Here is a 21,152-nt window from a genome sequence, read left to right on the forward strand (position 1 = left end):
AGATCTTCTTTTCTAATATAGGCATTCAGTGATATAAATTTCTTTCTAAGCACTGTTTTTGCTGCATCCCACAAATTTTGATAAGTTGTATTTTCATTCAGTTCAAAATATTTTAAAATTTCTCCTGAGATTTCTTCTTTGACACACGTGTTCTTTAGAAGTATCTTTTTTAATCTCCTCATATTTTCGGACATTTTTCTTCTTTCAGTTATTCATTTCTGATTTACTTCCATTGTGGTCTGAGAACATAGATTGTATGATTTCTATTCTTTCTATCCTGGTGAATGTTCCATGTAAGCTTGAGAAGAATGTGTATTATATTGTCGTTGGATGAAGCGTTCTGTAGACGTCAATTATATCCAGTTGATTGATGGTGCTGTTGAGTTCAACCATGTCCTTACTGATTTTCTGCTTGCTAGATCTGCCCATTACTGATAGAAGGATGTTGAAGTCTCCAGCTATAATAGTAGAGTCATCTATTTCTCCTTGCAATTCTATCAGCTTTTGCCTCATGTATTTTGATGCTCTGTTGTTAGGTGCAGACACATTAAAGATTGTTATATCTTCTTGGAGAATTGATCCCTTTAGCATTAGGTGATGACCCTCTTTATCCCTGATCATTTTCCTTGCTCTGAAGTCTACTCTTTCTAAAATTAATACAACTACTCCAGCCTTCTTTCAATTGGTGTTAGTGTGGTAGGCGTCTTTCTCCATCCTTTTACTTTTAATCTGTACATGTATGTCTTCATATTTAAAGTGGGTTTCTTGTAGGCAACCTGTAGTTGGGTCTTGTATTTTGATCCTTTCTGATAATCTTTGTCTTTTAATTGGTGTATTTAGATCATTGACATTTAAAATGATTTTTGATATAGTTTGATTAATATCTACCATATTTGTTACTGTTTTCTAGTCATTACCTCTGTTCTTTTTTCCTATTTTTGTCTTCCACTCTTTGTCTAACTTTGGTAGTTTTAAGTGAGCATTTTATATGATTCCATTTTCTCTCCTTTCTTAGCATGTTAATTATAGCATGTCTTTTTACTTCTTTTAGTGGTTGCCCTGGAGTTGCAGTATGCATTTACAACTCATCCAAGTCTACCTTCAGATCGGACTGTCCCACTTCACGAGTAGTCCAAGTGCCTTATAATAACCAAGTTTTCCAAATTCCTCCCTCCCATTCCTTGTATCATTGCCATTGTTCATTTTACTTATACATAAGCTGTAAACATCGAATACATTGTTGCTGTTATTATTTTGAACAAATATCTGTTGGATCAATTCAGAAGAAGGAAAAGGAAAGTTTTTACTTTACTTTCACTTATTCCTTCTTTAATGCTCCTCCTTTCTTTAAATAGATCTGAGTTTTTGATCTATATCATTTTCTTTCCCTATGAAAAACTTCTTTGAACGTTTCTTGCAAGGCAGGACTACTGGTAACAAATTCCTTCAATTTTTATTTGTCTAAGGAAGTCTTTATTTCTCTTTCATTTTTGAATGATAATTTTGCAGATACAGAATTCTAGGTTGGTGTTTTTTGCCTCTCACCATTTTAAATATTTTACTCCATTCTCGTCTTGCCTGCATGGTTTCTGAGGAGACGTCAGGTGTAATTCTTATCTTTGCTCCTCTATAGGTAAGCTGTTTTTTCCTCAGGCTTTTTTCAAGACTTTTTTTCTTTATCTTTGATTTTTTTCAGTTTGAATCTGCCTAGATATCTTCTTTGCTGTTGTTTTTTTTTGTGTTTTTTTTTTTTTAATCATTTATCCTGTTTGGTGTTCTCTGAGCTTCCTGGATCTGTGGTTTGGTGTCTGACAATAACTTTGGGAAATTTTAAATCCTTACAGCCTCCAATATTACTTCTGTTCCCTTCTCTCTTTCCTCTTCTGGTGTTCCCATTACACATGTGTTATACCTTTTGTATCTGTCCCACAGTCCTTGGATATTGTACCCTGGTTTTTTTTTTTTTCAGTCTTTTCTCTCTTTGTCTTTCATTTTTGGAAATTTCTGTTGACATATCCTCAAGCTCAGAGATTCTTTCCTCAGCTGTGCCTCATCTACTGAGAACATCAAAGGCGTTCTCCACTTCTGTTATAATGTTTTTGGTCTCTAATATTTATTTTTTATTCTTTCTTAGAATTTCCATCTCTCTGCTTACATGATCCATGTGTTCTTGCATTCTGTCTACTTTTTGGATTAGTGTCCTACACATACCAGTCATAGTTGTTTTAAATTCCTAGGCTGATAATTCCAACATCCCCACTATAGTTGTGTCTGATGCTGGTGCTTTCTCTGTGTCTTCAAACAGTTTTTTCCTCCTTTGAATATGCCTTGTAATTTTTTGTTGGAAGATAAGCATGATGCACTGGGTAAAGGAGCTGTGTTGATAGGCCTTTAGTGATGTGGTGTTTAGGTGTGGGGGAAAGAAAGCATCCTACAGTCCCGTGATAAGGTCTTGCTCTTTTAGGGAGCCTGTACTCCTGAACTGTGAAATTGGCATGTACTTGTCAGGTTATTTTCCCCCCTTTAGTGGGACAAGATGGCTAAAGGGGGTTGGAGTTGGGTATTTCTCTTCCCCCAAGTTGATTAGGCTGTGACAAAACCCGGAGAGTTTAGGCTCTGACAAAGTAGTTTCTTTTGAGGGCAAGCCTTGTTAAGACTGCCCTGATGCATTTCAAAATGGTTACTTTTCTCCTCCCTCTGCCAGAAGCACAAAGTGATTTTTGCCTGGTTTTCACTGGGTAGAGCTTCTGGAGGAAAAACTCACAAAAGTGTGGGCATCTCATTAAGACTGGGTCTCATTGGAGTTTTTAACTCCCAAGCTTATCTGTACTAAGCCTCCAACACTTTGTCAATTACGATTCAGCATTTTCTACCCCAGTATTAGTTTAAAAATAATAAAACCTCAAACAGTGTTGGTTAGAGGCTTTGTTTAGAAGTGCTGTTAGTAAAAAGATGAGATTGAAAGATGGTCCATGTTGACAGATGACCCTCAGACGAGCATGGAGGTGGTTCTGGCTGGAAACATTCTCCTTTTGTGATAGGCTATGCAAACACCATTTTCAGTATAAACTTTATGCAAATTTTGACAAGCAAAACTAGATGTTGGAGATTCATTCAAATCTTCCCAGATATCAGTGTCAGGGTTAAAATTTTGATTTTTAGACAGAAATGGATTCTCTACCATTTAGGCCATGCATACACAAGCTTATTCTAGAAAGTGGCTAATCAGGCATTCCATACCAGGTCTTATCTGCATGCAAAAGAATAAAAAGCAAGAAAACAATCCATAAGAACAACAATAACCAACTCAGTTGTAATTAATACTTTGCTAATTTGAAGCCATGGCAGAGACCCTCTGCCCTGGGTCACAAATCAAGTTGCTGTCTAGACTTATTCCATGGTTGTCCACAGGTAGGCCATAGTCGTCCTCTGAGGAAGTCACTAGGCAGCAGCTTTGGAGCTGGGGGAAGACCTTTGAGGATTAGTGACCTCCCTGTCTTCTGTTATGCAGCTTTAGAATTTGAGATCAAGGGCATGGTGGAAGCAGAGCTTAGGCCCTGCCATGCTGTACAAAGTCCCAAAAGCTGATGGAGAAACTCTCAATGAGCCAGGCTCAGACTCTGGTTCTCCCTCCCCACAGGACAAGCTCCACGACCGCAGGCTACCCACAGGCCTCCCTCTGCACCCTTGAGTGGAGGCCAGACGAGTACCCAGTTCTGTAGAGGCCAACTAGATGCCAGCAGCCTTGATACTCAGGGCAGGCATTTCTGTCCCCATCACTTATCAATAGGGCTGACCAGAAAAAATAGAAGATGCCTAGTTAAATTTGAATCTCACATAAACACTTAAAAAATTATTATTTAGTATGTCCTAAATATTGCCTGGAACATACTGACATTAAATTTGTAATTTAATTGACCTTAAACTTGATAAATTTGTTATTTATCTATAATTCAAATTGAACTGTGAATCTTGTATTTTTATTTGCTAAATCTCACAACCTTGCCTATGAAGCAGATCTGCCCGCGTATGGAGCTACAGACAGGGCACTGGTGGTGGCTGCCGTTCCAGATCCCTATTGTAAGTGGCAGACAATAGGCAAGGACGAACTTAACACCCTCTCCTCCAAGTCACCCCCTCGTTGAGGAACCCATAGGTTACTTAGAAGTATTTTGTTTAATTTCCAAAAAATTAGGATTTCTGAGATATTTTATTGTTTTTATTTCTAATTTAATATACGGTGGCCATAGGACATAGTCTGTATAATTTCAACCTTTTGAAATTGGCTCAGTATGTGGTCTATCCTTGTGAATATCCCACGTATACTTGAGAAGAATGTTGTTGTGGGTAATGTTTTGTAGTTCTTTGTATATTCTGTGTGCAATTTCTTTGAGGCATATATGTATTGTAAATATCTTTTCATGGGTCGTGGCTTGCTGTTTTGCTCTCTTCATGTTGCTTTATGAACAGATGTTTATGCTGTTTTTAAGGTAAGCAATTTTTTATGGTGTTTAAGGAATTTTGCCCACCCTCAGATCACAATGATATATTCTATTTTATTATAAACATATTATTGTTTTACTTTCTACATATAGGACTATAATACAGCTGAAACTGATTTTGGTGAATGGTGTGAATTAGGACTTGTGATACATTTTTTTCCCATACGGAGAGTCAACTGACCTTGTACCATTTTTTGTGCAAAGCCATTCTTTCCCTATTGCACTGTGATGGTATCATTGTTGTAAATCTAGTGAAGATATATGTGGTTTGTTTCTAAATTCTATATATTGTTACATTGGTCCATTTTTCAGTTATTTCCCTAATACTACACTCTCTTAATAAATATATCTTCCTAATAAGTCTCGGTACCTGGAACTATAAGACCTTTGTTCTTTTTCAAGATCGTTTTGACTATTTTAGATCTTTCTCATTTCTATACAAATTTTAGAATAGGTTTATCAATTTCCATAAAATACCTTCTGAAATTTGATTGGAATTGCTTTGAATCTATAGTTCAGTTGGGGGAAATTAACACGTTTACAATATTAAGTTTTGAAATCCGTGAAGATGGCGTGTACCTCTGTTTATTAGGTTTCTTTAGTTGTTTTCAATAAGCTTCATAGTTTTCTGTGCATAACTCTTGCATATCTTTGGCTACATTTATTCTCATATACATATTTTTGACGCTACTGGAAATGGTATCTTTTACATTTCATTTTCTAATTGCTTTCTGCTAGTATATGGAAATACAATTCTAGTGACCTTGATAAATTCACTTATTAATTCTAACAGTTTGGAGAATCTTTGGTTTTTCTGCATACATAATCATATCTTATGTGAGTAACTGCAGTTTTCTTTCTTTCTTTCTAATCCTTAAGATGTTTATTTCTTTGTCTTGTCTTATTGCACTGGCTATGATCTCCAATATAGTGTTGAATAACTGTGGTGATTATAGTGATCCTTGCCTCCTTCCTGATCTCAGTGAGAAACTTTTGATCATTCAGTATTAAGTATAATATTTGCCATCTGTTTGGGGGATGACCATTTGATTTCTCTCCTTTTATTCTGTTAATGTATATTATATGATTGATCTTTTTGAATATTAAACCACCCTCACAGTAATGATGTTTGACAGTTGACAGCTTCTAAGCCCCATCCTTCCCTCTTCTCCTTTACCTGCATCTAAGGAAACTGATAAGTAAGACTGGGTGGTCCCTCCTTTGTAACAGGTGGGAACTTCAAACCATGTGCAGGAATCCTCAGCCTGGTCCCATTCCTAACCACTTAAAAAACCCCACTCCAGTCTCCTCTCCCTTCTCTTTCAAGCCATATTTGGACCAGCTCGGGAAGTCTATCCTGCTCTCTCTAGAAAGCCTTATTGCATGAGTAATATCATTTATACATTTTCATACCACCTTGGAGCATGTGGGGTCATCAATCTCAATAGCTGAACCAAATTCTGAGTGGGGATCCATCCTGCCTCTGTAGAGTGGCCACAAAAATTGGCACTCTGAGCAAGATGTCCAGATGACGACTGCTACCTCTGAGGTCTTTCTTTTCTTGCTTGGCCTACAATTTGGCTCTACTGTCTGCTTGTGAGCAGGCACTTTGAGTTGCCACTTTCTGGCTAGTGGGCTCTCTGAGTTGTGTTGCTTTTTGCTGCCAAGCTTCACTTTGAGCTGTGCTGCTGAGTTCTACCAAGGCCTCTATTGTGGACTTAACTGACATATGTCAGGAGTTTCAATAACTGTCCTTTAGGGACGGGAGTATGGGTTTGGGGCCCTCCTTAAAGTGGCATTGGGTGGTGTGTCTCAGCTCAGACCTATCTGTGTGTCTCACATTGAATTGTTTTCAATTCCTCCATAAAGAGTGACAGGTGCTAAGCTCTAGGGAATAACTCTTACCCTGTGAACGTTGATGTGTGTCTCAAGCAGGTGTTGGCCCCATTCTGTGAAGTGCTCAGGGGAGAGATTGATAACCTGTGCAATATATAGTCCTGTCAGGTGATCGCTCATGTGGAGGAAGAGCGGTTACTCTGTGGCCACACTTTTAAAGGCAGAGGGTTCACTAGGACCTTACAAATGCCTTTGCTGCTGCTGCTGCTGCTACGCCTCTGTTGACAAAAAAGACCATCATCTTCAGGGCTATAGGGGAAAATACATATGATACCTTTGTGGCACAATTAAGGGGTTAATTCAACTATTTCCATGGGGGAGGCCCCAAGCCCTGAAGATACTGATGTGAGGCTCTCTGGAGGAAGAAATTGATAGACATGAGCAGGGCAGGAACTATCCCTGTCTCCTGCCAGTGTATCCAGTAACCACAGAAAAGAAAGAGACAGAGAGAGAGAAAGAAGGAAGGAAGGAGAGAAGATGGAAGGAAAGAAGAAAGAGAGAGAGAAAGAAAGGAAAGAAAGAACCCTGGAAATGGGGAGGAAACGAAAAACTGAAGCACAATTTGATGCAATTGGAAATCCAAAATTTAGTAAAAGAGTTTATACATCAAAACGATAAAAAGGGGTTTGGATTGGCTTTGTGCCTCTACCACATAGGTTCTGAATTAACCGTGACATCTGTTGAAGGACACAAGTTCACAAAATCTTCCTGGCCTTACTCTACACTGGAGCTCAAATTACACCAGTGCCTGGGAATCTCACTAAATTTAAACAAGGTACCCCTGTAATCTTAGGGAAATCATTGACCACAAGCTAGAGAACAGACAAGCATGCCTCATCTTAATTATCAGAACTACTGAATTGCCTAAATTTCACATGATCACACCATCCATTGGCTCCAAAATACCTCACAGTGGTCATGGACATTCTGACCCAATGAGTAACAAGTTAAAATTAAATTAAGTCCTTGAGGGGCCAGCCCCGTGCCCGAGTGGTTAAATCCGTGTGCTCTGCTTCAGCAGCCCAGGGTTTTGCTGGTTCGGATCCTGGGTGCGGACCTGGCACCGCTCATCAGGCCACGCTGAGGCAGCATCCCACATAGCACAACCAGAGGCACTCACAGCTAGAATATACAACTATGTACAAGGGCGCTTTGGGGAGAAGAAAAAAAAAAAAGATTGGCAACAGATGTTAGGGCAGGTGCCAATCTTTAAAAAAAAAAAAAATTAAGTCCTTGACACTTACAAATTGGCTTGACAAAATGGGACTCCATGGGGGGCCGGCCTGGTAGAGTAGTGGTTAAGTCTGCGTGCTCTGCTTTGGCAGCCCAAGGTTTGCAGGTTCAGATTCTGGGCATGCACCTACATACTGCTCATCAAGCCATGCACTGGTGGCATCCCGTATACAAAATAGAGGAAGATTGGCAACAAAGTTAGCTCAGGGCCAATCTTCCCCATCAAAAAAAACGGGGGGTACTCCATGGACCTTCTTCCAGTTAAAATAGTTAATATACGTTCCAGTGTAAGTTAAAACAGGACCTTCAAAGAGTGAAAGCCATTATAGGAGAAGTCTTTAGAGAAAGGATGATTATATGCACTGTTTCTCCATTCAACAGCCCAATTTGGCCTATTTTTAAACTTAAAAAGAATAAAGGTGCCTCCCAGTGGATTACCGCAACCCTGATGCCATGGTCACACTCATGAAGGGCCCTGACCCAAGATTATTGAAATTACTGACTGTAGTCAGCAACTGGTAAATATTTTCTTCTCATGGATTTGGCTAATGGTGCGCTGTTCAGTGCCCGTTTCAATAGCCTCTCAGTCACGGTTTGCCTTCACCTCTAAAGGGGCACAGTATGTCTTTACCCAGATGCTCGACAGCCCTGCCACTGCACACAGTCTTGGCAGGCAAGACCCTAAATGCATCTGACTTTCTCCAGGAGCACAGGTATGATATGACAATGATAAATCCTCCCTCAAAGAGAGTCACTGGACACACTCACTCAGGACACACAAATATTCACAAAGGCGCTCACAAAAAAAGGATGGACCATTGTTCCCCACACCATGTAAGTTTCTGCCACCTCAGTTAAATTCCTGAAAGTATTTGGTAATCTGAGGGCCACTCCATCCTTGACACTGTGAAGAAACAGCTATTGATCCTCTCAGCACCCACAATGTTAGAACAGGCCCAACATCTATGGGGTCTTTTGGGGCTCTGAAGGCAACGTATTCTTTACTTAAAAATTTTACTTAAAAAAAAAAAAAAGAAAAAAAAATTTTTACTTAAACCCGTTTATGCTGTTCAGCCCACCTTGAACAGGGCCCGTCTCCAACAAGAGGCTCTGCAATTTGTCCAAGTTGCAATAGAACACACACTCCCATTCACACCTGCCAGAGTCTCCTTCATTCTAGAGGCTTTTCTCAGATGCTTCCTGCAATCTCTGGACCATCCGTGATGGCCACTTTCCCTTCAAGGTCCTTTCATTCTCCCGGTGAGTCATCAGAGGGTCCGATCACATCTGGATGGACCCTCAGGGGGTCTCTAGGCTGGTTGTAGACCTTGAAAAAACAAGTCTGTACAACAGCTTATATTATAAAAGCATTTTATTGAACACACTCTGGAGGTAGTCAGAAGCAGAACAAAATTTGAGATTGGGGTGGGGACTCCGTTTTGACAGTTTAGATGCTGGAAAATGTGTTGTCACCGAGGACCACGCCCTAGAGACCTAAAGGTTGATTCGAAGCAGAACATAGAATCGCGAAACGGAAGACTAGAGACGGGGGATGGGCCCTTCCAGGAACCAAAGATGTGGTTCTACAACGGGATTGGTCTAGACTACACTCCAGAAAAAGAGAAAACTTGGCTCAGGCAGCCACCTCGAAGAGGCGGTCGCCGCGGGCCGGGTCGCTGCACATGGGAGGCAGTGTTGCAGCGGGCTCTTAGCTCTTGAAGCTCTTCCGGGAGGACGAGGTGGTGGACACGAACTTGACGCTGGAGCCGCTGCCCCCGCCACTGCCGAAGCCCACCCCCAGGCTTCGGCCGCTGCTGGCACTGAAGCCAGAGCCCGCTACACTGAGCCCGCCGCCTAGGCCGACACCCCCACTGCTGCTGGAGTAGTAGCTTCCGCTGCCACCCGCACCGAGGCCGCCGCCAAGACCTCCACCGAGGCCGCCGCCAAGACCTCCACCGAGGCCGCCGCCAAAACCACTACCACCGCCGTAGCCGGAGGAGACGCTGTTTGTGACGACAGCTGCAGGGAAAGGAGGGAGCACTTGGTGAGACCAGTCTGTCAGATTGATCCTACACGTCCAATTTATTTGATCCTACTAATGTTAGCCCTGAACCTGGCCCCTTTTACAGAGCAGCAAATGAGGCCCAGAAGAACTAAGTCATTTAGTTCCTCGAGGGGAAGGGGCAAGGCAGGGGGACAGGGCGCAAGATGTGTAAGATACAGGGCGTGGTCTTTAAGAGATAAGACATGAGCCACATTGCTTCGTGTCTCAGTCTGTGTTCTTCCCCTCATCACCTGCTGCTCACTAAGCGCACTGAGTAACTATATGGGGATGGGAGTGTCTGGTGTCTAGAAACAGCAGGATTCTGAGTTGGCACCAAACACCCCAAACTATCATCATTATTAATGTCTATTCAAAGTTACTTACAAATGTTGACTGGTCCAACTCCTTCTCCACTCAGTCTGAAAGGGGGAAGATTGAAATAAGAGTTAAAAACTCGCCGAAAGACAGCATTCCTCTACGTGAATAACTTTAAGAGTCATGTTTAGAGCTTCTTCTATAAGCAAGGAGCATGCATGTCCCCTCAAAATTGCTTAGTTTAGAGAAAGACATGGCTTTCTACGGGGAGTACCCAATGAAGAGGACTTGACCTAGAAACAGGTTATCAGAGGAAGATTATAATGCACATTCTCCTCCACCCATTATGTGGAAAGCATGAGTAAGAGGCTGCGGGAACTGTGAATATGTATGAAGCAGTTTTTGCTTTGTAGATTACATTCTGTGAGAAGACCGGGCATGGACAGAAACACTTCTAAAAGAAAGCAGGCAGTGGGCAGTGTCAGCAGAACAGAGGAAATGGAATCGTTTGAGAATCCAATGTCAGGTGAATTTCACTCAGCTGGAGTAATCATAAAAGGCTTCCTGAAGGAAGAGGTACCCGAAGAATGGGGATGAAATTTGTTGAGTTGCTTAGTTGTTTGAAGGAGAGGCAGCATCCGTGAATACTGATAGGAATAAAGTCAGTAAAGTGAGTTGGAGCCGCATTGTGTAGGTCAGCTGTATGTCCAGGTGTCGGATTGCAACCAGATTAATGATGGATGATTATCATGCACAAGATAGTGGCTACCTGTGTGTGTGCTTTACACCCTGTAGTGGAGAAGAAGCTCCACTTTATCAAATTCGAGGCCATCTTGGGCTCATGATGTCAGCCATATGTTTGCCCACCTGCACTCCTCGCCCTCCAACAGCTTCCTGTAGGTGGCGATCTCCACATCCAGGGCCAGCTTGGTGTTCATCAGCTCCTGGTACTCCCGCAGCAGCCGGGCCATGTCCTGCTTGGCCTTCTGCAGGGCATCCTCCAGCTCGGCCAGCTTGTTCCTGGCATCCTTGAGGGCCAGTTCCCCACGCTGCTCAGCATCAGCAATGGCGTTCTGCAGGTTGGCGCACTACAGAGGGAAAGGAAGGAAGAGTGGGGACACCTTAGTAGCTGAGCTGAATCTTTCTGAGACTCCAGAGGGAAGCCAGTACATTCATCCCGGTCATTGTGGATGCGGAAACATTGAAACACTGGCACTTGTTCCAGCTCTGCGTGTGTACGTGTGTGTGTGTTCAGAAAAAGTAAAGTAAAACAAAACAAAACAAAACACGTCTCCCTTTGAGAGCTCAGGCACTTTCTTTGCCTTCTTTCACCCTCTCCCTACCTGCTTCTTGACGTTGTCAATCTCAGCTCTCAGCCTCTGGATCATCCGGTTCATCTCGGAGATCTCATGCTTGGTGTTGCGAAGATCATCGCCATGCCGACCAGCGGTCTGCTGCAGCTCCTCATACTGATGCCACCAGAAAAGAGGAAAGATTTTACTTCTATGAGGATGGAAACAGTTTCCCAAGTTCACAGGCAGGAGCTACCATGAGGTGGCAAGTGGTCTATAGTCATGTACCGCATAATGACGTTTTGGTCAACGACAGACTGCACGTACAATTGTGGTCCCTTAAGATTAGTACCATATAGCCTAGGTGTGTAGTAGGCTACACCATCTAGGTGTTTAAGTACACTCTCTGATGTTTGTACAACAACGAAATCAGCTAACAGTGCATTTCTCAGAACGTATCCCCATGAAGCGACACGACACGTAGTTATCTGGGGCCTGGGGCTGGTTTTGGCTTTCTCAAGGAGGACCTGATATGACAGAATTTCCTCCTTAGTGCCTTTGCTTTCCTAGAGACACTGGTGTGAGATTCTCCTTCAGGGTCTTGAATTTATGTGGCAAATGCATACAGGACTGTTCCCATAACTCATCCCAAGAGGCCTCAACAGGTTTTGGGAACTTCATCCTTAGCGTTTTGTCAGGGCCTGGAGTCCTGGACACATGTCCATCTCCTCACTCAGGACACATTCGCCACAGCACCCACCTTGGTCTGGTACCAGGACTCGGCTTCCGTTCGGCTGCGGTTGGCAATCTCCTCGTACTGGGCCTTGACCTCGGCGATGATGCTGTCCAGGTCCAGAGAGCGGTTGTTGTCCATGGAGAGGACCACAGACGTGTCTGAGACGTGTGTCTGCATCTGGGACAGCTCCTGCGGGGACATTGGAAGTCAGTTATCTGACTGTGTTATTTAATATCAGGTCCATTCAAAGCTTCTACTCGTTGCGGTATATCAATTTGTGAGAAAAAATACCAACTATCTACCTAAAAAATTTAGGTGAGTTAATAAACAATCCAAATCATTACTAAATCTATTTAAAAAGAATCTTAACAACTCTGAATCTCCAGGAAACCCCTACTGTGTAATCTCTCAGACTTGAATCTTCTTGGCTCATAACATATTTTAAAAGCATCTAGTTGTGTGGTCTGCCATGCTGGGAGAAAACAGAGAGAGGACAGTATTCCAGAAAGAGGAGGAGGCCAGGAAGGGTATGTTGTGCCTCTATAACTCCCTCCAAACCTCGCTCTGCCAAATGACTGCTGAACAGGTCTTTTGCTTTAAATCTGACTTTTTTAAGGATTGGCTTTATAAGTAACAAAGTGTGAGTAGTACTAAAGGAATAGAAAAGACAGGGATGGTCTAGCTTAGGAGCCACTGAAAGTTGCTTAATCCTGGAGACCCTGATTCCTGGTGGTGTCCCAGTGACCATCTCTCTGGGTCCTGAACAGGGGGCATTTCTCACCGCCTCGAAGAACATCTTCATGAAGTTGATCTCGTCCATCAGCGCATCGACCTTGGCCTCCAGCTCCACCTTGTTCATGTAGGCGGCGTCCACATCCTAGAGAAACAGGCATGGTTGGCACTGCACCCGATTTCCACCCTGACTTAAACGAATGAGCTTAAGAGAGCATAGCCACTGGCTACAGGTTTTTTTCGACCCACGCACCTTCTTCAGCATCACAAACTCATTCTCAGCGGTGGTACGCTTATTGATTTCATCTTCATACCTGGTGGTAAAAACAATGGGAAGTGCTTATCAGAGGAGGAGGGCCAGGTGAGGCCTGGGGTCTTTATTGCCTGCTTTCCCACCGGGAACGAGCTTCTTACGTCATATCGGCAGAGAGGGAGGGGGCGCTGGTAGGTGAGCCCCTGGGCGAGATCCTTACCCATTAGGATACCGTTTTCTCTGTAGCTGCCTACCAGATAATCATTCTATTATTGCTATAATTCAGTTGCTTCAAGAATACTCCTGTAAGAGAGTTGTGCTGTTTCTCCCCAACTCCACATCTAGTCAATTTCTCTAGTGCTTTTTTTCAGCTTTCACAGCCCTTTAAAAAAACAAACAAAAAACTAGCAGGCTAGCTGCTAGTTCAGAAGGACTAAAGAAATTATTTGAGCCACCGAGCTGGGTTATGTCATCCCTGCTTTGCAGGGAATCCATCAAAAGCCCGTGCTGTGTACCTTGAGTGTCTAGGGGAGGAAAGCCCCAAAGAGCAAGGATTGCATGACCGCTTATTTCACTGGGTGGTACCGGGGCGCTGCGCTTGCTGCTCTGGACGGTGGCTAAGTGCTTTGCAGAGGGACCGAGCTCAGGCCTGGAACTTTCTAAACATGGACTTGGATTTTTTTTTAGGTGTCTATGGAAGCTATATGCTTCTAGTCCGTGGGGAAGGTAGAGGCAGTAGTCTGGTTATGAAGTACATCTGGTGCCAAGAAGACACCGGCCACCCCTTTCTCCACTCCACCCAACTCACTTGTTCTTGAAGTCCTCTACCAGGTCCTGCATGTTCCTCAGCTCCGAGTCCAGGCGGCCTCTCTCCCCGAGGATACCATCCAGCTGTCTCCTGAGGTTGTTGATGTACTGCTCGAACAAAGGCTCCAGGTTCTGCCTCACGGTCCTGGTGCCCTGCTCCTGTAGCAGGGTCCACTTGGTGTCCAGGACCTTGTTCTGCTGTTCCAGGAAGCGCACCTGGAGGGGACAGAGTTTGAAGATGAGAAATTTGGATTTTGTGTTTCATTGATCAATTCACCAGTTTTCCTTCCATCTCATGCTGTCCCCATGAACCTTTCCCCTGTGCAGCGCCTGGCCCTGGGCCCCAGGAGGGGAGGTCTAGAGGGAGGAGCCTAACCCCACTTTTCTGGGGTCGATGGGACACTTATCCAGGCCACAGACAGCACCGGGCACAGCTTGGGCGGACTGTGGCCCAGCACGGTGGGGGCTGCGAGGCACTCAGACTACTGCCCTGTGGACTCATCCTCCTCTCTATGCGATCAGTCCCGTTACAGGAAGCATGGACTTCATCTCTTTTCCAGCAGTAATCTCAGAGCCCTGAAAGGGTAATCTCTGAAGGGGCATAAGACTCTCTCTTTGAAGGTGCCAGTCTAATTAAGAGAGTGGGCCACAAATCCAGGACATGGAAACAAATGGAAACATGCAACTGCAAACTCTGAAGTATTTGCACAAAGTCAGAAAGGCTCCCCACCCCACCCCCTCTTTCTTTGGCATTTATCCCACACTCAGAGCGGGTTTTCACAAAGGATCATGTCTCACCTTGTCGATGAAGGAGGCGAACTTGTTGTTGAGGGTCTTGATCTGCTCCCGCTCTTCGGTCCTCACCCGCTGGATGGTGGGGTCGATTTGCAGGTTGAGTGGAGTCAGAAGACTCTGGTTGACGGTGACCTCCTGGATGCCGCCAGGGGGACAGACGGGGAAGCCGGGACCACCAAAGCCACCTCCAAAGCCAGCGCCACCACCAAGCCCGAAGCCACCACCAGCGCCACTGCCAAAACCAAATCCGCTCCCGGCGCCACCTCCAAAGCCATAGCCGCCGCCAGCAACGGCTCCAAATCGGTTCCTGAAGCCACCGCCACTAGTGCCGATGGAGATCCTCTTGGAGCCCCCCAGATTGTAGAGGCTCCTGCTGCCATAGCCACCCGCTCCACCAGCACCCCCAAGGCTGACCCTGCCAAAGCCGCCACCGCCACCCCCAGACCGGGACACGGAGGTGAAACTGGTGCGGGAGACAGATGGGGTGATGGCTGAGGCAGCGCTGAAGCCACGGCTGCCCCCACTCCGGAAGGACACACTCGACTGGCGAGACATGATGGCTTGTTCCTGGTGGAGCAAGAGTACTGAGCACTGGGGGTCCGAGGTGCTGGAGAGAACAGAGCTCAGCAGGACGCAGAAGGTGGCTGTGTTCCCCAGAGCTGCAATCCCCACTTTTATCCTCTAGAGCTGGGCTGGGCGGGAGAGTTGTCGAGCTGTGAATGATTAAGTGGGCTGGGCATGCCTGGGGGGCAGCTGTGAGCTCACCGTCACACCTGCGCGGGCCTTGTGGGGTGCAAACACTTTCTTCCTGGCAGGCCCTGCTTAGGTAGGAATAACCTTGCCTTGCAGCACTGATGTCTTAGCAGCAAGTTGGCGACGCTGTCAGCAAGTCCATCTTCGCCATTGCGTCCCAGGGCTGGGAGCAGCCCAAGGATGCCAGGAAGCAAGGGGGCATTTGGCCAATGTCCCAAGGGATCCTTATGGGACCGGGGATATTGTCAACTGCCCAGCGCGGTGTACACTGCCTGTGAACGGGGGCAAAGTGAGTTCCCACTGGCAGTGATTTCTCTTCTCACTCTTCCAGGCAGGGGGTTGCTATGGGGACTTCAGCACCTGGAAATGCAACTGTGGCCTGAGATCTCCGCTGTGTGCAGAGGGGAAGATAGAACTCTGTCCTTTCCTGCAGAATTTCCTCTATTGGGGGAGGCGCAGTTATCCCAGAGCCTGCTGGGCAGATTATCCTGCAAAGTTCCAGCCAGAAAGGCACCCCAAGCTCCAGAAACAGAGAACGGGGGACACCCTCAGCCGCCGGTATTTACCACTTTGCTCTCTGCAGGGCAGGCCTAGCCCTCCCCAGCTCCTCCTGATTCTGCATTTTCTGCAGCACTTAACCTTTTTGCTGGTTCTTCAGCCTGGGCAGGACCCTGTCGGGGCTTAACAAACCCAGGGGCCCCATGCGGTCCCTCACAGAAAGTCCTGGGACTCAGCCTGGCAGTCACGTCTCTCTGCAGGGGGAGCTGCTCTGCCCGCTCCGCTGGCCCCCCGGGTGTGTTCCAGCAAGCCCTCAGTGATTCCACCAGGGAAGAAATGAGTCATCGTATCTGTCGATACAGGCTGCAGGCCGCCACAAACACATACCTGCAGGAGCTTCTAATCTCGTCAGGAACATGTTGAGAACCTGCAGACCTGTTATAACGACGGACCGCTCCGTGCCAAGCAGCGGGAACTGCTGTGCTTTCTCTCGGCTGCAGCCCAGAGTCTCCTTCAGGGCCAGGGGAATGGAAAACGGGGTTCTCAGGCTGTGGACTGTCCTGCCAGAGCAGGTTCCGGGGACCGGGCAGCTGGCATAACAACCTGCCACAGTTGCTTTAGGGTGGACCTCCGTAAGACCCCTCTGCAAATCTTGTCCAGGTGGGCTGTGGCACCAGATGGGGGACAGCGGGTCTGGTTAGGCTTTGGCAGGTGTCTGTCCTCCACTACACCCCCTCTTTTTGGCTCCAGATCTAAGTAGGCTGCCTCCCCAAAACAGAAGCAAGACCCCCAGGCCACACTTGGGCCACTGAGAGCTGTGGGGGACACCCCTGCCCTGGGGCTGGAGGTAGGGGTGGGGTGGGGATGGGTTCAAAGCCCCGGCGCTGAGGAGGTACATTTGCAGGAGGAGAGAAAGGAAGACCCAGCCTGGGCTCAGGACTCTCTAGTCAGGGCCTGCGGTTGGCCACAAGGGAGCCAGAGCTGTGCAAAAATGACCCTGAGCTGCTAGGGATCAGCTGAGATGTGATTGCTCCCCGGAGGGCTGATGAGAAAGTGGTGGACAGGGAAATCCAGACAGACCAATGGCCAGAGCTGGGCTTACAGGTCTGGAGCAATGAGATCTCCCTCCTTGGCTCCCTGCCTGGAGAATTCCTGAAACTCAGGGGTGAATTTTACTGAGTTCATCAATTTCACACTTTGTTGCCTCTCAGGCAACAGACGTGAGTGTCTTAGGGGTCCTGAGACATATCGGGGGACCCTCAGCCCCCGATAGAACAGATCCCAGCTTGAAGCAAGTGTCTGGGGACTCCTAGCTCTAACTCTCCCTCTCCACTGGACGAGCTCCATGAGGGTACGTGTGTCCTCCCCGGGTCCTGGGTTTGGTCCCCACTGCCCTGGGGAAAGCTCCACCCCTCCTGAGACACTAGGACATTCTCTTCTCTGCATTCCTTCTCCTCCCAGCTGTGTTGTGGAAGGAGTAGGACTCGGTGGAACAGGAATGCATTCTGGCCAGTCTGAGAATCGCTAGAATGTGCCAAGCTCAGATTCAGATGCCAGTGACCGAAGATCTGTGGGTGGTGAGTAACTGTGGCGGGAAGGGTTTGGTGCCTGACTCCAGGCGGGGTTGGGGGGAGGCAGTCTCTGTCCAAGTTCTGTGGAAACCCTACCCCCAGCAGGCAGGGCACCCCTCCTGCACTGCCAGACCTGGACAGCTATAAATAGTGGAGATGCGCCCGTGGGGAGCCAGGCACCAGCAGTGTGGGAGTCCCACCCAGCCTGGAATCCCACTGGGGCAGGAACAGAGGGATTACACAGAGCTCCCTGAGCTTTCTGCTGGGCCCCAGAAGAGGGAGTTACCAAGACTTGGCAGGACACATGACTTCGCTTCTCCAGGCATCGTTTTTCTCATCTGCAAAAGATGAGTGAAAGGCTAAGGGAGCCGCGGTGGCTGACCCTCCGGGTGTCCCTGGCAGAGGAGGGACAATGATGACTGCCCTGGCCTCCCTCACAGAGGAGTGTGGGGACATGGAACACTGGCAGCATTTCATAAACAGCGACGTGCCTCACAGACCAGGCAGGGAGTAGGATTGGTGCAAGTGTCCATGGGGCATGATTAGGCAAATCCTGCAACACCAGCCCAGGGCCCCCTCCTCGGAGCCCCCCGCAATCTGTATGCCTGTGATAAAAGATGGATGGACTAGAACACAGTCAACAGAACATCTATTCAATAGAAGACGGTTTGCACACGTCCTGTAGGTCTCACCAAATGGTACTTTCCCTCAGGTTAGGGAACACGTCTGCTCATCTTCACATCGTTGCACACTCAGCCCAGCCTTGCACAGTGAAGGTGCTCAGCAAACATTTTTTGGATTGAATTGACAGACCTAAGGCCATCTCCCTCCACTCCTTCCCCAGATTTGGTGTGAGGCCCTCCCTGGCCCCACACCAAATCCCAGAGTCCTGACCATCTGTTTCTGTCCCAGGGTCCACGTCTACAGGACAGGCCTCTTGTCCCCTTCAGCCCAGGCATGCTCATGACTCTTCATTCCTTGGACTTCCCTCCACTCCTCTCCCCCATACCCTGCCCGGAGGCTACCAGTGGCCCCCATGCCCTGCCCCAGCCAACATGTCCCCTCCCAGGAGAGAAAGAAAGCTGCATTGTCCTCGTCTTTCTTTCCAGACCTCCTATCCCATGCCTGCTCAGCACAAAAAGTGGGGAGCAATAGTTGAGGCATGAGTCACCTATTCCCTGGGTGACAGTTGGCAGCCCCATCTGGGAGCACCGAGCCAGATTCCGCAGGAGCTGGAAGAGCTGATGGAGCACTGCTCCAGCCCCAGCAACTCCTCACAAAGCCTCAGCCTCCAGGAAGATTGTCGCTGCCTCCACCTCCCGCTGGGAGCCAGCGGGAATCCTGCCCCCAACCCACCTCTGGGGCCCACTTTCATCTCAGCTGCATTCTCAGGATCACAGGGGCATAGAGGAGACGGCCCCTCTGGGGCCTGGGGAGCTGGATGCACCACCCATCCCACAGCGGCCATGTCTGGCCAGGGCTGCCTTGTGATGCTGGGAACCCCACCCAGCCTCTCTAGGACCTTCAGACCCGGCATCTGAAAATAGTCCTGGGTAGAAATGCAGATGTCCACACGTGAAGCAACTACACCGCCTTGGCTCCGATGGGCTTTGGAGGCCCTGCTGCCATTACTTGGGTGACAAGTGGGCCCTTGGAGATGACTTTACCTGTGGAAGGGCTTCACACAAATTGTGGGTCACAGCATAGGATCAGAAGCTTGTGGGCCCACGCTGGGCTGTGTCTTGGTCCTAACCCAGCCCTGGAATTGTTGGGGCCCTGAACACCCGGCCCCACCTCTCCCTGCAGTTTCCCCCACTGGCGCTGGAGACGAGCACAGTCTGCAGATGCAGGAGGAAAGGGGCTCGAGCTCATGGGAGGGGCCGCGCCAGCTGGGATGGTAATTTCGAGCCGGGGTTGGCAGGAAGGGTGGGGCAAACTTGCAGGGGGCTGTGGGGAGCAGCCTGGCCCCCAGCCCTCAGATTCGGCGGGCGATTGGCACTTGTGGGGCGAGAGGCGTACCACGGAGCTCTCAGCCTCCTGCCAACAGGTCCCTGCAGGTCTGGGAATGTTCTTCCCTCATTTGAAGGGTGTTTTGCCAATGACATACCAAAGTCTTTGAAAATCCCCTCGGTTGATTGAAACCGTAGGCTGGAAATCAACAAATACTTTAATTAGTCAGAGAGACTAAAAAAGGGATACACAGCAAAACCCTCTGTGCTTTGCCTTCCATGAGAGTGATTTCATTTTTTTGATAAACACTTGTACAGGACTTTCTGTGTGGCAGACACTGCCCTATGGACTTTGCATCCGTGAATCAAAACTCATGAATACCAAAGAAGAGCTTTTACCATTTTCTTGGCATTTGCTTTGTCCTTACACACAGGTGTGAGCGTGCCTGGTACTCCGGCAATTTCAGCCTTTCTGTACAATGGAGAGGCCAGGATGCGATTCATTGATACCAGACTTCTATCCTTACGAGGTCAGAGTCGTGCAAGGAAGCTTTTTTACCTTCTTAACCTGCCCCATGTTCCTTTCTTCCCTGCTCCTTTCTATTTCTACTCCAGTAACCACAACGAGGGCTGGGCACATGGAGGAGAGACTGGAGCTGCTCTCTCGGAGTTTCTGCTTGGGCCACTGCTTCCTCATCCTGGCAAGGTAGGGCCAGGCACGGGGGACAGAGTCCTGCTTCCATCCTGCTTTCCCCTCGGCTTTGGGTGAGCTCTAATGACTTGGGAGTGAATCAGCACAGACTGAGATGATACGATAGGGAAGAAAGGAGACGACAGCACCGAGGCTGGAAATGTCACCTCTCCCAGGACCAGCCTCAGGAAACACACTCGGGGTCTGGACAGTGCTGGAGGCGAATGGACACCTGCCCGGCCCGGCCACATCTTCTGCACGTGCTCACGGCTCCTGTCTTCACATCCCACAGGCACGTAGACCACCGGCCTTGCTCACTGTCCACTGAGACCAGTAGTCACTGTCGAGCCCTCGTGAAAACTTGTTAGCTTTTTCCAAGAGAGACACAGCCTCAAAGGCACCCGAGAAGAGAGAGCACAGAAACACTTGCACTGATCATTTAGTCATTTCTTCATTTAACATGCGTGTTTTGAGCAACTGCGGGGTGCTGTGCACTGAGCCGCCACAGTGGGGGCACAGCGGTGAACAAGACAGGCCCATGGGAGAGACACAGGGTCTGAGGACAGGGCCAGGTCTCTTCCCCGACCTCCTTGCCAGGGCCAGCACAGTAAGCCACGCCACTTGCCTCGTGACGGGGTGGCCCCGCAAAGGCTGGGTTGGGGAATTCAGCCTGACTTGGTTTCAGATAACTCCGTTCCCACAAGCCATCCAGGGTGAGCCCCGACCAGACTTTCCTATGAGAATCTTCTGGCTTTGACTCCTCCCCACCCCCTCCCAGCCATGCCCAGATGTCCCTCGGCGATTCACTAGGAGAGGAGGAGGCTGAGTTCAGAGAGGTGAAGCCCTAACCCCAAATCCCTCAGCAAGATGGGGTTAGAGCCAGGACCAGGTCTGCCCTGTTCTGCACGCCATCCATTGCCCTGACTGTCTCTCCCTGGTTTCAGCAAGAGCCCATTGACGTCCCACTCCAAGGCTGCATGTGTTGGTTGCCTACGCAGGACCCTCTCCCGAGGCCAGGGTGGAAGGAGGCCTGCGTGGATGGAGGGGCTGACCTCCGGCTGTCACGGGTGATGTGATTTTACTGC

At 47.8% G+C, this 21,152-nt stretch overlaps 1 protein-coding gene and 1 long non-coding RNA gene across 3 annotated transcripts; one reads left to right on the plus strand and one right to left on the minus strand.

The window, feature by feature from the left end:
• Window positions 1–8,985: 8,985 nt before the first annotated feature.
• KRT5 (keratin 5) lies at window positions 8,986–15,326 on the minus strand. Its single transcript, XM_014847458.3, has 9 exons — window positions 14,609–15,326; window positions 13,812–14,026; window positions 13,004–13,064; window positions 12,800–12,895; window positions 12,043–12,207; window positions 11,334–11,459; window positions 10,858–11,078; window positions 10,060–10,094; window positions 8,986–9,650 (listed from the first exon to the last, which is right to left on the minus strand). Exons 1-9 carry the CDS (start codon window positions 15,158–15,160, stop codon window positions 9,340–9,342), a joined length of 1,782 nt encoding a protein of 593 aa, XP_014702944.1. The 5' UTR covers window positions 15,161–15,326; the 3' UTR covers window positions 8,986–9,339.
• A 1,054-nt stretch (window positions 15,327–16,380) lies between these two features.
• Window positions 16,381–20,369, plus strand: LOC123279878 (uncharacterized). 2 transcript variants are annotated; one of them, XR_011496815.1, is made up of 4 exons: window positions 16,381–16,516; window positions 17,318–17,433; window positions 19,992–20,082; window positions 20,244–20,369. It is a non-coding gene; the product is annotated as an uncharacterized lncRNA (long non-coding RNA). The 2 variants fall into 2 exon arrangements; XR_006518264.2 differs by lacking the exon at window positions 20,244–20,369 and having other exon boundaries at window positions 19,992–20,130.
• The last annotated feature ends 783 nt before the right edge of the window (window positions 20,370–21,152 follow it).

Source organism: Equus asinus, chromosome 22 (assembly GCF_041296235.1).
Source record: "Equus asinus isolate D_3611 breed Donkey chromosome 22, EquAss-T2T_v2, whole genome shotgun sequence".
NCBI classification, from domain to species: Eukaryota; Metazoa; Chordata; class Mammalia; order Perissodactyla; family Equidae; genus Equus; species Equus asinus.